The sequence below is a fragment of the Triticum aestivum genome, chromosome 1D (assembly GCF_018294505.1).
Source record: "Triticum aestivum cultivar Chinese Spring chromosome 1D, IWGSC CS RefSeq v2.1, whole genome shotgun sequence".
NCBI lineage: Eukaryota > Viridiplantae > Streptophyta > Magnoliopsida > Poales > Poaceae > Triticum > Triticum aestivum.
In genome coordinates, this window is record NC_057796.1 from 495,448,662 (window position 1) to 495,465,463 (window position 16,802).

The 16,802-nt window shown below is 45.2% G+C and overlaps 1 protein-coding gene across 1 annotated transcript; it reads right to left on the reverse strand.

Annotated features, from left to right (window-relative positions):
- Positions 1–11,997: 11,997 nt before the first annotated feature.
- On the reverse strand, positions 11,998–15,728 carry LOC123183412 (ATP-dependent zinc metalloprotease FTSH 5, mitochondrial; the record flags this gene model as incomplete). Its single annotated transcript, XM_044596227.1, is given in 6 exon segments — positions 11,998–13,340; positions 13,450–13,926; positions 14,482–14,606; positions 14,695–14,931; positions 15,147–15,407; positions 15,650–15,728. Coding segments are annotated over 6 exon segments (2,094 nt in total), but the record flags the coding sequence as incomplete, so codon positions are not given.
- Positions 15,729–16,802: the final 1,074 nt, after the last annotated feature.

The following is a 16,802-nucleotide window of genomic DNA, read 5'->3' on the forward strand; positions in this document are numbered from 1 at the left end:
AACCAAATGAAAACCAAAAAGAAAAACAAAGAAAACAAAACAAAAGAAACCAATGCAAAAGAAACCAAAACAGAAGAAAAGGAAAAACAAAATAAGAAAATGTTAAATGTTAAATGAAGAAAAGAAGAAGAAAAAAGGAAGAAGAAAGAAACCAAATGAAAACCAAAAAGAAAAACAAAGAAAACAAAACAAAAGAAACGAATGCAAAAGAAACCAAAACAGAAGAAAAGGAAAAACAAAATAAGAAAAGGAAGAAGAAAAGGAAGAAGAAAAGGAAAAATAAAAGGAAAAACAAAATACTTGGCAGTGCTCAATAATCTTATTTTTTAATTCCTCCTCCTCTATGTCCCCTTAATCTTATTTTTTAATTCCTTTATACTTAAAGAATTTTTACTACATGCAGGAGTGACATATGGCGGACGATAGAGCCGAGCCGCTTAGGGATCCAGAGGCTGAACGTTATTTAATGGGCATCATCAACAACGAGATTCCTTATGTGCCGGGCTCAGAATATGAGCAAGAATAGGATGTAGTCTCGTCTTTTCTGAACCTTGACGGTGATCAAGAAGGCGATAATCAAGAAGGTGAAGGAACGGACATTGTCGACGGAGGTCAACCGTCAACAAACGACGATCTCGAATTGCAAGTAGCAACCACCTCCGGCGAGGTATATATATACATTGAGCCTCTCGTGATACAAACTTACTGAAATGTGAATACATATGTATTAACGCGCGCGACTCTCTTTCTTTTTTTAGCCCTCGGCCGGATCGAGTACGACAAAGCGTGGCAAATCCAAGGCGATGTAAACAGGAGAAACATATGCCATTGAGTTTGTCAGTGAAACCGGCAAGCCCCTACAGCACACCTCAAAGTTTATCAACCAATGCGGAGTCGTTGTTAGAGACAACGTCCCGATCACCGTCCAGGAATGGAAGGAGCCAAAGAAGGCACGTCTTGGTTTCAGTTTTGTCGACAAGAGAACGAAAAAGGATTGCTGGAGAAAGCTTATGGAACATTTCATTCTACCTCCGGAATACAACAAAGTCGATGAATTCAGTAATGAGGTTCCGGGTGGACGTGAGAGGAGGAGGCTAGTTAAAGAGTTCGCTCTTCAGAAGATGGGCGAAGCATTCCGGAACTTCAAGAAAAATTTAACCCGTGACTATGTCAACAAGGGCAAGACTCCGGATTTCAATGGACAACACGAGAAACTGAAAGATGATTGGCCAGAATTTGTGAGGCAAAAGCAATCGGAGCATTTCAAGGAAATATCAAAAAAAAATAAGGATAATGCGAGTAAGAAGAAGTTCCATCATATTATGGGGCCAGGAGGATACCGCCTTTCGGAGCCTAGGTGGCAGAAGATGGAGGAGGACCTGAGGGTGCGAGGAATCCCTCTAGGTACAGAGGGATGGGACCCAAGGGCCAAAAGCTGGTGGTACGGGCATGGGGGATCGCTAGACCCGGAGACAGGGGTGTGTGTTCACCGGCAGAAAAAGTTTGCTCCCACCCAAGCCCTTATTGACGCAATGACCCAAGCTCAAGAGGGCTTGATCAAGTTCAACAAAGAGAAAGACGCACTGACAACAGCCCTCGGGAATGATGAACACGGAGGACGTGTACGAGGCAAAGGCAAAGTTCCGTGGAAAGTAGGGTTTTCCCAGGACAATGACCCGTACTGTTACAGAAGCCGTAAGAGAAAGACGGACCGGGATGCAGATCTTATGGCGAAGTTTGCATCGGAACTCCATGAGTTGAAGCAGACCGTGCATGAACTAGTAAAAGAAAAATCGGCTGCAGGGCCGCATGAAGATCATGAAGCGGATCGCGGAAGCCAGCAGCGGAGAAGCAGCGTGGCTTCCACGAATGCCCCGCCTGGTGCTAGTGCACCGATGATCGAGATTCGTGCACCCGAGCCTCACTACCCCGTGGATGATGTAAAGGAGATGAAAGAATGTGATTTGCATTATCCTGTGGGGAACGTTTCCACGAAGGTAGCTAGCGGCAGTGCTTTACCCTGTACACCTGGAGCACTCCACCACAACAACCCCATTGCATATGGCTATGCTCGTGTCATGGTGGAAGACATAGTCCAAGGGTTTGAGGACCTGGAGATTGACAAACCTACACCCGAAGGGGAGAGAAGACTTGGAGATGTCAAGCGCCAGATCATTCTATGGAAAAAGAAGTACATAGTGTTTCCAGGCGAGGCGCCAAGGCTAGCAAGTCCACCCCCCTCCGATGGTGGTGGTGGTGGTGGTGGTGGCGGTGGTGGCGGTGGTGGTGGTCGTGGTGGTTCACCTACACCTCCTTCACGCCATTCGACGCCGTCCCCCGATCCACAACCTCTGGCGGGTACGACGCCCCCCAATCCTCCTCCGGCGGGTACGACGCCCCCCAATCCACCTTCGGCGAAGAAGCAGAAGCAGGCGGACAGCAAGGAAACCCGCTCCTGGACTATTAACCCGGACCCTTATGTACCTAAGACCACAAGGGTACCGGAGCCATCACTGAAGCCTCTCCTCCCAAGGCCTTGGGAACTTAGTGAAGCTGAAACCAAATTGGCCGCGTCTGCTGATTATGAGAAATGGAAGGCGGATATGAAGGCGATAAAAGAGCCTGAGCCCAAGCAAGTATTCACTGAGAAGCAAAAGAAGTGGGCTAAGGATTTTTTGACGACACCGTCCCAAGCCGAGCTGAATATGCCTGACGACTATGGACATGAACTTCGTAGGCAAGCAAAAATATTGAAGGAGGAGAAAGAAGAAAGTAAAAAAAGCGGGAAACAAGTTGACCAGCTCGGGATGCAGAAGAAACAATCGATCCCCCCGCTCATAGTGAAAGCCGGTCCGGAAGAGGACCCCGAGATCATAGCAGCTGCGGCAGCACTTGGATTGACTGTAGCGAGTGCCATGAAATAAGCGTCCGAGATGGGTTTGACTCTTCGTGCCTTCTTAGGCCTTGAGGATGCGCCAGTATGTGAGATAGCATTACAATATGTGCGGAATGGGCCTCTCGTCGAGCCTGCGCGGGAAAAGAGTCTACCACCACAAATGCGAAATCTGCTACGTTGGTACAAGCAATTCATAACATGGGCCGACAAAGAATATGTTTATGCGGATGTTACAGATGAGCATCACACCAAACGGTACTCTGTACAAGTTCATATGAGTGAATTGTTCCAGCTGTTCAATCTGCGCGACCTCGACAAATCTATGCTGAGTTGCTACGTTCTGTAAGTGATTTATTTCTACCTCATCTCGTTCTTCATTGCCTGCACTATATATATATATATTGTCCTAACTATATTGTTGCGTACGCTATTATGCAGATTGAAGATTTGGGAATGCAAAATAAGAAACATCCATGATGTTGGGTTCATTGACCCACATATCGTTAATGGACATGTGTTACAAAATCACCCCGAAGACGTGGAGAAAGACTTGTACAAGTTTCTTAGAAAGCATCAACTCAAAAGTCATATTCTATTTCCTTACCATTTTGGGTGAGTGTTTCTCTCTTGTGCCCATTCTCTTTTGTTTACTCCATGCATGGTATGTCTAATCGATGAGTTATGCATGACTGTGCATGTAACGTGTCCGCAGGTTCCACTGGATTCTGCTAAATATTGAACTTCACACCTCCAGAGTTCTAATCATGGACTCTATGGATTCGGATCCAAAACGTTGGGCCGACATGAGAAAAATGCTGCAAAAGTAATTATTTTCAATCATTTGAGCTCTATATCGATTGGTCTCTTTCGTTCATTTCCTAATATCAAGTAACTAATAACTCCCTTGTTCATTTAATTTTCTTTGCCCTGTAGGGTTTGGAGACGGTTCTCAGAAGAAATTGTCGGTGAATTCAAACATGAGCTAGATTTCAGAAGGTTAGTTAATGTGGATAAGCAGCCACCGGGGACCAATCTATGTGGATACTATGTTTGTGAGAACATCCGGAGACACACCTCTGAGCGGAAGGCATCGGATAGCGTGCAGAACGCGACGGATAACTTGCGGAGGAGGCTTAGTCCAGAAGCTCGCTTCCGACCAATTCAAGAAGAATTAGCAGGATTTTTCATGAGGGAAGTCATCAATCCTAAAGGAGAACACTATACCGAGGACGAAGAAATTTATATGCATACCCGAGATTGAAACTTGTTCGAAGTTGTATATGGTCATCCATCCTAATTGTGTATGGAAACTTGTTCGAAGTTGTATATGGTCACCCGAGATTGAATATATATATATATTATATATTCCTCTTGAATTCTTCTTGTTTGAAATTTCATATGCATGTATATAGTAGCGTAGAATATGTGTACTGAAACTTCATCAAAATTAAAATAAAACACAAAATAAAATATAAAAGAAATAAAACACTACAAATTAAAAAGAAACCAGGTTTAGGGGGGCTAAAACCCTAAACCTGCGGAGGAGGCCTTTAGTCCCGGTTAGCCAAGAGAACCGGGACTAAAGGTCCTCCGCCCCGACGGACCCCTGGCGCCCACGTGGACGGGCCTTTAGTCCCGGTCAGCCACGAGAACCGGGACTAAAGTCTTTAGTCGCGGTTCATAAGAGGCGCGACTAAAGGGGGGGGGGGTCTTTAGTCGCGCATATTTAGTCCCGGTTGCACAGCCGGGACTAAAGGCTGTTGCGAACCGGGACTAAAGGGCTTTTTTCTACCAGTGCTTAAAAACTGGATGGATGCATGATGATTTGTTCGGATATGAAGGCCAGCATTTGATCAAATTGCTATGCAGTCACTTTGTCCAAAAGATACATCAGGTGATACCCATCTTATCTACTTCATCTATATACAGCAATATGTTTGCGAACAATTATTTTGGTCTGTGTATTTTTATGTGTAGGACAAATGATTCATTATAGAGGTGGTGCCATGCTGTGGCTATGGAGTATGTGTTAGCATCTTGCATCAGCGTCCGCGCCGGCTTGTTGTTGAACGGGTGTATGCAAGCCGCCGCCCCAGCGGTCCGGTCTACATCAACGCGCCAGCTGACTCACCCATCTGCGCCGCCTTACAATGCCACGGACAATTTACCCGTCCGCCCCCGCGGCCGACTCGGCGTTCGCGTCGCTTACCGCTCCTGCAATTGACTCGCCCGACCGCATCGGCTTACAATGCCGCGGCCGGCTCATCTGTCTGCTCCCGCGGCCGACTAGGCCGTGATTGGTTTCAGCTTCACCGTGATGATCATCAACTCCGCGGTGGATAATTTCTGGCCTGACATATCAGGTGAAATCAATCCAGTAAATTTTTATATATTATATATTGTTTTCTTTAAAAAGAGCAATTACTCTGGCTTGCGAGGTTTTTGATACAGGACAATTGTTCACTACATCAACACAACGTGGTTGACTCGCCCATCCGCGCGGCTTACCGCGCCGGCGATCGATTCGCCCGTCTGGACCGGCTTACAACTCCACGGCCGGCTCATCTGTCTGTGCCGCCTCTGATGCAACGGTCATCTTTACCATCCATCTCTCGCGGGTTGGTCAATATAAACACACTGGGCCGCACCTGTATGCATGAGCTGTTTATTGAATATGAGCGAGTCACTGCTTGGGAAGCCCGGTTTTCTTCCAACAAATTGGAGGCAAATTATCATATACTATCAACCGCCTTCTGCACTGGGTGGCTCAATGGGCAGGCGCACAAGTCGCCGGCACTACAGTTTGGTTAACTTTAAAACATCCAGTTGGAAGGAACCATTGGCCGAGTTGCTGACACGACTCATACGGGATCATTTATAACCCGCCGCAATCACTTCAACCTTCTATGGATTCACATCGCGCTATCAACACCAATGATATACACCTTATGCTATGATCAATATGAAGAATCTCAAAGCCAACTCCTAGAGTCGTCTTGAGACTCGGGGGCTACAATGATATGACTCGGCAGCATTGGTCGGTTTCAATGCATTCAAGAACTCCGGGTCATTGGAGGGAAAAATAATCCAGTCCCGGAGGCTACCGCCATATTGGTGAAAAGTTTAAAGGCCGTCAGAAAATTACTGGCTTAAAAAGAAGGAGGCTCAAGAGACTTGACATCTCCCACAAAGCATTGAAGCTCTTAAATATCCGGTTTAAAATCCGGTTCAAGGGAAATTTATCTGCCACAAAGTTTTACAGCTCTCAAATCCGGTTCAAAATCCGGTTCAAGGTAAATTTGTTTACCACAAAACTTTGAAACTCTCAATATCCGGTTTAAGAATTTCCGGTTCAAAAAGAATTTATCTCTCGCAAAGTTTGAATTCTCAGGAAAAATTAAAGGGACCAAACAGAGTCGGTTACAAAGCACAGCTCAAACATAGGTACCCTGCTTTAATGGCCATTGGGAGCTGATCGTATTCGAATTTAGCTTAACCCTTTTTGGTGTGACCCTGATCGTATTCGAATCAGAGTCGTTAAATATTCTCATGATCACTAGGGGGCTTCCTGTTCAAACATAGATCGTATTCGAACCAAAGAGAACATAGCTGTCGGTACCATTTTGATTGGCACACTGCCGAGCTCACTAGGGGGCTTCTTGATCGTATTCGAATCGTAGCTCAACCCCTTTTGGGAACCGACGTGGATCGTATTCGAATCAGCGTCGTTAAACAATTCTCAAGGTCATTTGGGGGCTTCCTGTTCAAACATAGGTCGTATTCGAACCAAAGAGAACATAGCTGTCGGTACCCTCTTGATCGGCAACGCCAAAGCCACTGGGGGCTATATGATCGTATTCGAATCTTAGCTTAACCCCTGTGGGACGGTTTTCTGATCGTATTCGAATCAGAAGCCTCAAAAATTTTAAAGTCTCTTTTTGCAAACATTTTTTGGATTTTATTTGAAGCTTTTTGCTCATATCTGAAGCATATATACATATGTGGTTTCTATTAACCCACCCCGGCTTTCGACGAACAAGTCGCCAGCATATGACAATATTAATACTTGGAAGGTTTGGTTTCTAAGGATTGGGTTATCACCCTTACTGCACAAGTCATGTAAACAGGCAGTATAAATTCAATATCACAGTGGTTATATGTGAGATATTATGACCCGCCATGCGGTAAACCGCCAAGGGATCTTGTGATCTAATTATGTGCAGGATAAGACTACGTTTGGGTGGTTACACGCCCTGGTTTTTGACGTTAAGTCGCCAGGGCATATGTTGTTTAAACTCTGCAGGATTTACAGAGCTATGACTTACATAAATGATTAAATTCAAGCCCATAATCAAAGATTGAAATTGGTGTCTCAAAAAGGTTATCAATTCTTGATTTTCTCAAAGGCTATAAGCCGCCGGGTTGTATAAATTCCAGCTTACAATGGAGGCGTATTAAATCGCCATTGGCCAAGAGCCACCGGGTATTTAACCTCCGGGTTGACTTATCAACAGATGAGGTATTCAAAGTCGCTTTGGCGCAATGGCTATTATTTTATCAATGGATATGATTTATTCTACAATGGAAAGAATAGTCCTGAGTCGCTGCAGGCTTACGACCCGACACTTGGGGGCTACATTATTCAAAGTTGAGATTACATCAAATATGCAAGTCCCATGTCACTACCAGCATGCACCATGGCACTTGGGGGCTAATGCAAAGTCATTTTTACTGGCCTTATTGAAGACCCGACTCATCACATTGTAATGAGCCAGCCCTTGGGGGTTACCAATTGCTCCTGTCAAAAATTCAAGGTACACAAGCCTCGGTTCATTACATTGAAAGATCCACTACTCAGTTGGTAGAGTACAAAGCTCTTAACCTTATGGACGTGGGTTCAAGCCCCATGGTGGAGATTACATCATATGATGTTATTATCAATGAATTATTTACAAAGTACCTGCTCAGTATTGCATAATGACCCGGCCCTTGGGGGCTACACTGGTTGAAGTTTTATGAGCATAAGGCAATTACAAGTCCCAGGTTGCTGCAAGCATGACAACCCGGCACTTGGGGGCTACAAGTGATATATATATATAAGGGGGGAACATCTTCAAAATTCTCAGTTTTGAGAAGATCAAGTTAACCCGGTGTTTGCAACAATCATGATCCGGTGTCACCAATAATTATGACCCGGCGTCAGTAACAGTTATGACCCGGTGCTATCAATATTTACAAGCCGGCAATTTTGACAATCATAAATCGGCAAGATCTACATCTTTAAGTCGGCTGTATATCAGTTGAATATTTCAAGACCAATATTTTTTGTCAAGTCAGAGCATTGAAGGCCGACTCAAATGGATTATTTCTTATAATATTTCTCTACAAGAGCCAATGTCAACAAATTGGTTATGAAGCTGGCCTATTGACCCAGATTTCTCAAAAGAAGTATCTGGATTTTTTGCATTCACAAAGTTTGAACATATCTACTGAAGGAGATTTGCTATGAGTTCATGGGCATATATCAAGAAAGAAATGACAAGGATTTAAAGATGATCAGGTGCCAGCTTACAAGAATATTTAACCCGGAGCACAACCTGTCAAATTTGTTCTTGTGTTTATATTGCAGATTAGTTTAACATGGATAAATCCAAATTAAACTGGGGGCTAATGTCGGGGATATACCCCGCGGTATGACCCGGCCGGAAGTATGACCCGGCCGGACTTGGCGGCTCACAGAGACCCGGCGAGTATTTGGTGACTTACTGATAACCCCAACGGCGGATCAGGCGGACGACAAGGCCCAAGGCCCAGCAGGCTGGCTTATACTCTGGTGGGCCGGCTTAAGGAGAAAGGGATGACGAATATTTCCTTTACGAGGAAGCAAGACCCGGACTTGTATTCAACTTGTAAGAAAAGATAGACTAGTCCTAGTCCTACTAGGACTCCACATGTAACCCGCCCCTCACTTATATAAGGAGGGGCAGGGCACCCCAAAGAGGGACAAGTAAGAAGAAACAATCTCTAGGGCTAGGCACCGAGAGCCGGTTCCCGGCGACTCTCCCGTGATCATAATGAGACCTAGCCTCAAATAGTATGTAGGGTTGTTACCGGATGATGTTTCCCGGGGCCCGAAGCTGTCTAAATCCTTGTCTTGTGTTGCATCTCTCGATTCCGCTCAACCCCTCTCAAGCTACCACATAGATGCGCTGGCCTCGCGACTAAGTCCTGACACTAAGGACATCTGCCGTGACAATTCCACAACAAATACCATGGAGCCCTAAGGAGAGATGTAATTGCACTAGTATTTGGGCTCAAAAACCATTTGACTTCGCCAACCGTCCAGAATTTTTGGCACTAGGTATCTAGCACTTGCTGTAAGGAAGCTGCATTTAACACATCTGACGGCGCATTCCTGCACACTTTAATTACCTCGAATTATACCTTACTCTGTATCTCACCGAGCCATCATCTCCTCTACAAATCTTTCATCAAAGCCCAATTTCGGCATCATGTTCCTCACGAACACCCCACTCTACTCGATCATAAGCCTTATGCATATCCAGCTTAACTGCACAAAGGCATGTTTGTCCCACTCTTTTGTTTTTATTTTATGAATACATTCATAAGCGATGAGAATATTTACCAACAGTGAGCTTTGGGTTGGAGAGATAATGTCTAGAAGAAGAAATGTTTTTAATTGAGCAGCAATCTTCTTTGAACTAATTTTATAAAGTACATTGCAAAGACTAATGGGTCTAAACTGAGTTACCATCTGTGGGGAGTCAATTTTTGGAATCAAAACTACCGTTGTGCCATTCCATTTAGCATGGATTTGCCTTGAATTAGTTACAATGAGAACTTCTTGTGTAATTCCCTCCCCTGCTATATGCCAATATTTCTTAAAGAACAATGCATGTAGTTCATCCGGCCCTGGTGGCTTAAGATAACCGATGCTAAAGGCAGCTTTACGAACATCATCCTGCGTGTAAGGAGCCAGTGACATATTATTCATCTGTGATGTGACCTTAGAATTTACCTTATCCAAGATAGATGTTTTTGTATGATGCACTTCGGACGTAAAACAGGTTGGAAAAGTAATTCTGAATATGTGGATTTAGAGCCGCCACTCCTTCCATCCAATTGCCATCGGCGTCTTTCAACTTTTTAATATAGTTTCTCTTTCTCCTTGCTGAAGCATATGCTTGAAAGAATGTCATATTTTCGTCCCCATTTTTCAACCATGAAACTGCATCATGTGATTTCTTCAAGTTCTAGAAGACATTCAATCAACTCCGAAAGCTCTTTCATTGCTTCTTCGCTATCATTGCTTATTGCGCCTGCCATCACCCTTCCAAGGTTCCATTGCGCCTTACCGAGGCGCTGTTTAGGTTTCTTGAGAACCCTCTGGTCCCAATCATAAAACATCGCATGCATGCGATTTAGCTTTTCATACACCGAGCTAGCAGCAGGATCTGAACCTACTTTCTACCAAGCCTCCTTTACAGTATCATTAAATTTCGCTTCCCGTAACCACCTTGACCCAAACCTCTTCGGCTTTTGCATCACCATGGGCAGGCGCAGAATAATACTCAGTGTGAGCGATGATTGCTTTTAAGAGCCGGCGTTGAGTCGTCGTCTTCTTCCTCTTGTTGCTCCTTCCTTCTTCTCCCTCCTTCCTTTTTCTTCATCATGAGACGATCAAGCACTACCTCTCTTCCTCCTTCCTTTTTCTTCCTTTGGCCAGCACCGCTTCCGAGCACGTACGCCATGCCTGCCAGGTGGGAAGTGGGGGGGCCATTGCCAGCAGCACTGCTTTTGCAACCTCGCTCCCTTGTGATCGTGGGCGTCGTCACGTGCCTCCGCCACACCTTGCTCCAACGTCGTCATGCCTTTAGTATAATATACAACTTGGGTTAATTCAACACGAATGCTCTACCAACATTGTGCTCTCAATATTATCGACATTATCATTATGCCCATGATCAGAAAAACAGACCCGTTAATCAACACATGAGCTAGTCCTAGAGGCAAGACTAGGAATCTTTATTTTACTGTTTATAACCTACACATGCTCATGAGTTTTCCTCTGAACCTCTTGTTATTGTAGATTCGAGAACCATAACAATTATAACATAGAATATAAACATTAATTATAAACTTGGAAATAAATAATACTCAATTATAACATAGAATATAAACATTAATTATAAACTTGGAAATAAATAATACTCAAATATTATTGCCTCTAGGATATATTTCCATCACTTCATCCTCGACGCCATCGGCGCATAATCCGATAGTCCACCTTTAGAAGCAAAAGATGATACGGCTTACTTAGTAAAAACAAAGATTTTTTTTATGTTGTTTTTATCTGTAACCATTTTGGCTTATGTAGTCTATCAATCTCTTTCTAGTCATTGAATGACACATCTACTTCATAAGGCCAAACAAAAAAAAAAGATCGTGAGATAAAGATGAACTTACAAAATTCTAAAAAGAGGTCACTATTTGACTATGGGAAGACCACCCACCAATGATTCATATGAATTGCTGATATGAGCTGTATGATCAACTGCAGATTTGCGGCCAAACAGTTGTTCACAAGGTACCGTTTGGAATAAGCGGGTAGCTATCTCAAAATCAATCAAACTCAAAAAAATAAAGTTGTTCACAAGGTTCGAACGGTCTGTGCGGTACTGTTGTTAACATGGCTGCTCAGATTCTACCATGGAAGCATTTTTTCGCTTTTACAATTTTCATTACATTAAATTAGTTATAACTATGATTGTGATTATCTATGTGGGTGCCAGATAAGTGGGATCTATGTAGGTCTCTCAAGATACTTCGCGCAGTGGGGCCTTCCAAAATTCAACAAATCCAAACCCTACAACGAGCCCACCGACCAGGCCTCGAATGCCGGTTCTCCATTCATTCATGCTTCCACAAATTTTGGAGACAAAATGTTGTTGCACACTAGCCAACACTGCTGTGATCACAAGGTGATCTACAAATCTCATTGCCGACCTTGTCAAAGGTAAAAACATCACACAAGCAAGAACCTGATGCAATTGCATCAAGAATCAATTTCCATGCAGATATAGAAAGGAAACAACAGAGTACCAGGCGATGGTCTACAATGCCATGCCATTCCTGGTGAGCTTTTAACATCGAAAAATGTTGCCACGGCAAGAACAAGGTGGACGTCTAAACCGTTGTATAACCGACACGTTACAACTTATCCAAGATTGCGACACACATACGAGATGCGCCGCAACGATCAAATGATAAGAGGTCTAATTGATGCAGAGATTACAAAATCTAATTGACATGAATCAGCGGATCCCCTGCCATGAACGGATCTTCTTCTTCTTCAGGCTGCATCATACCAACAGCCAGGAACACATATAAATTGTACTCCCAACTAGCTAAATTACTAGAGTACGGATGCTCTCTTCAGCGGCAGCTAAGAATTTGCCCTGTTGTCCATAAAAAACGGCATGCTAATTAATGGGGTTGCCCGGCGAGGCTAGGACCCGATGCCTGCGACTCCTTTGGCTTGAGCCGCCGCTTGCTGTGCTGCAGCTGCTGCAGCGGCCGCAGCCGCTGCTGCTGGAGACTGGGGCGAGGCTGGGGCAGCAGGTGTTTGCTGTGGAACCTCGGCGGCCTGGGGCTGCTGGGTGTCACTGCTGCTGTTTACCTGCGACAGAAGGTTCTTGATCTGGGCGCCAGTGAGGGTCTCGCGCTCGATGAGGGCGTTGGCGAGCGCGTGCAGCTCCTTGTTGTGGGTCGTGAGGATCGTCTTGGCGTTGTTGTAGGCCGTCTCCAGCAGCTCCTTCACCTCCTGCTCCACCAGGCCCCGCGTCTGCGTGCTCATGGTCTTGCCGTCGTCGTCGTAGTTGTAGGCCACGAGGCCCACGCGCTTGCTCATGCCGTACTTGGTCACCATGGCCTTGGCCAGCCGGGTCGCTTGGCTCAGGTCGGACGAAGCGCCCGACGTTACCTCGCTCTCCCCAAATATAAGCTCCTCGGCCACCCGCCCTCCCATGCAGACATCCAGCCTTGCCAGCATCTGCTTCCTAGACACGCTGGTCTGGTCCTTCTCTGGCAGCTGCGTGACCATGCCCAGAGCCATTCCCCTGGGAACAATGGTGGCCTTGTGGACAGGGTGGGCACCGGCCGTGTGTATCGCGACCAGCGCATGCCCTCCCTCATGGTATGCAGTCATCTTCCTGCTTTCGTCGGATATCACTGCTGATTTGCGCTCGCTGCCCATCATGATCCTGTCCTTGGCAAACTCGAGGTCGGTCATTGAAACAGATTTCGCTCCATCCATGGCAGCCTTGAGAGCAGCCACGTTCACCAGGTTTGCAAGGTCTGCACCTGAGAATCCAGGTGTTCCCCTGGCAATGGTCATCAGATCCACATCGTCTGCTTTTAACACCTTCAGTTCAGTTCAGGGAGAAAAGGTGGAGTCAGCTGCCTTAAATTATGTGGAGAAAACCAATCAAGCATTACAAGAGAAATGCATGGGTTAAGGAAGGATTCTTTACCTTTGACATGTGAGTCTCCAGGATCTGCCGTCGGCCCTCAACATCTGGGTTAGGGACCACGATATGACGGTCAAAACGCCCAGGCCTAACAAGGGCTTTATCTAGTGACTGGGGGAAGTTTGTTGCTGCAATTACAATGATCCCATCATTCTGCTTAAAGCCATCCAGCTCAACAAGTAACTGGTTCAAGGTCATCTTCATATACTGTTGATCTTTTGGGTTTCTGCTCCCACCAATTGCATCAATTTCATCAATGAAAATTATACAAGGAGATCTCTTCTTTGCTGCACTGAAGAGATCCCTCACTCTTCTCGCCCCGACACCCACAAACATCTCCTCAAACTCACTGCCACTGCAGGAGAAGAAAGGAACACCAGCTTCCCCAGCGATGGCCCTTGCCAACATGGTTTTCCCTGTCCCGGGTGGGCCGACAAGCAAAACGCCTTTTGGAAGCTTGCCACCAAGGCGTGTGAAACGCTGCAAAGCATGAAAGGCGCTCGTGAATATTTAAAAGGAATAAGGGAACATCACGTCAAACAAAATAGATAAACTCCACACATATTGAAGATCAAAACACAGTTTATCAACTCATCCCTACATGAGCAGTGCAAAAAGGACAATGTCATGAGAAAAGCAATAGTATATTTCATTCTACGTGAGACTTCAACAGCTACAAAGCAAAGTGCGGCAAAGGTTTCAACAGAAAGGCAGGAGAGCCTTAAAGCAACTTTTATCATTTATTGAGTTTCTGTAGAAGACCAGATGAATAAATTATATTCAGTTCCTTCTGGGAGCTTAAAAATCACAACAAATTGAGGGAAGAGGAGGCATGGCCTTATAAATTATCATGTGACAGACCGGTTGATTTGGTATTAATTAAACTGTGTCTGTGTTTAAATTTCATTACAGAACAACATTTTTAATACATCAACCTCGTTGGGGTAGATATATTTGTTTACATTATCATTACCCAGCTGTTAATATCTTCCTAATTCACTGGTGGATGGAAACAGCAGAGTGATAAAACTTCACCTTGGGATCTCGTAGGTAGTGAACTATTTCCTCGAGTTCAGCTTTAGCTTCATCAACCCCCTTGACATCACTGAATTTTGTGCTCGAATCCAAGCTTGGCTGAACCTCTTCATGCAATCCAAGGCCTGCATATATAATTCAAAGTCAATAGGGATTACTGCTGGAACTGAATAAGGATCAGGAGATGTACATAAAGTCATCAAAATGACAAACCTTTACTAATTCCTCTATCTTCAATCAGAGCCCCGATGCCGGAGATTACTAGGAAAGTGAGTGCAATGCTTCGGAAGGTACGCCAAAGCTGCTCCTTGAATTGGCCAGTCTCTGATGCAACCATGTGAATTGGTGCACCAGCAGTACCAAGAGCCCCATCTTTCGTCGTACGGCCAACACTTTGAAATGCTGGGATGCCACTAAGCCCTTCTTCCTCCCTTGCTGAATTGACAATTCCTGCGTGTTTAGATCATGTTGAGTGTTAACATCAAAATATGAGAGCAGAAAGTTAAAAATAAGGGCATGTGTATATCATAAAAGAAACCCACTAGTTAAAGGTGCGGGTACGGCGTAAACAGACAGTATCATGTTCAGTGCGTTGAATGAAGGACGCACTTGAACAAACAGCACAAAAAATCAATATGTTTAAGTGAAGCAGTAGAGACCACTACCTCTCTGCAATGTCTTAAGCAGCGGGCTTTCATCCAGCCTGTCGAGAGCGACAAGAGCCTTCACATACTGGGAGAGAGCCGAAGAGTTGTTATGTAAGGAAGGCTGGCTCTCGAAGATCTGGACGACTCTTTCTGGGTTACTTCTGTAGATCTCTTTAAGAAGGGAGGCGTCACTTGGCGTGTCAAAGTCCCGTAGCCTACGCGCGAAGCTACCGACGTAGCTTGATCGGTACCTCTCTTGCAGCGCCTTAAGAACTCCACCTGCATTAATTAGAACACACAACCTCAGTTTGCAAACAGTAGGATTTCTTTCATGAGCAACAACTGAAGCACGAGACCTGGAATACAGTAAGATACAGTTTTTTACACAAGGGGAAACACTCAAACAGACTCTTCTTGCCGCACTAATAGAAAGAAATGCTCGGCATAATGAAACCAGGAGCTTGTTTCCACATAAGAGCATCAGTATGTCCTTGGGGGAGAGAGAGGGAGGGAGGCCATACCGGTGCCATTTGCAGGTGTCCTGAAAGCACTTGTACTCGTTAGCTCATTGTAGATCACACTCGACGACCGCCTTCCAGCCTGCAACATGAATAGAAGTTAAAACATACGGCACTCGATGGTTGAGTTGAGCAGAGCCATCTCAACAACGACACCCATAAAAAAGAGCTGAAATGACTTAACTAATAAAATATAAAAAGAAAATCAACAAGGTTAATCACATATCAGGTGACTCATGGAACATGGAAGCTCAAGTGGAGATTAAAACACACCAAGCACTATGCATGACTAAAAGCAGCACGAGTCCAAAGAGGCCAATAGCTCCAACAATTGAATAAAAGAGCAGGTTCATGTGAAATTGTGAATACTACTCCCTCCGTTCATAAATATAAGATGTTTTGGATATTTCAGTATGGACTACATACAGACTGTGAGTGAAATAACACTGTAAAACGTGGCCTATATGCATCCGATTCAGAAAAAAGTTAAAAAAACATCTTATATTTGTGAACAGTTGGAGTAGTTTTTAGCCTTTCTCTAACAGTGAAATCTCCAGCATCTTCATTCATAGTCTTGAATCAGTGAAAACACAAGAAGCACGGCATGCCAAACAGAGCAAGCGACAGCGGTACAAACAAACAAACAAATATCCCTGAAAAGGGGGTAGCCACTGCCTTGGATTTGCAACATCTGATTTCTGAATAAAGGGCGAGACACCGCCGCCTGGCATTCGGCGGTCCGAGATAGAAATTCTAGGCACCATCCATCTGCTACAGATTCGAGCCTTATTTTTGACGAATAATTAGCCTAAACTACTCCTAGTCTGTATAGCGCAATGAGCAGGAGACTCGTTGCCGTTGCACTCGCGTGATTCGACAGGCACCGGCTACGGCGGCTAGGCTAGGCACTGGACGGCGGAGGAGAAGTACGCCGGCGCGGTAAGATCTATCTGTCTATTGCGGGGGGTTGAATATTCCAGAGTCGGACTGGAGGCGCCCTAATAAACCCTAGCTAGCACCGCGGAAGACGGCGCGGCGGGCGCCCTGAACCCGCGCCACGCGCGGCCGATCCAAGCTCCCCGAGACGGGGGGGATCGCCTGCTGCTGCGCCCGCGGCGGACGGAAGGGGACGGAAGAGGAATCTTGTTCGCGGCAG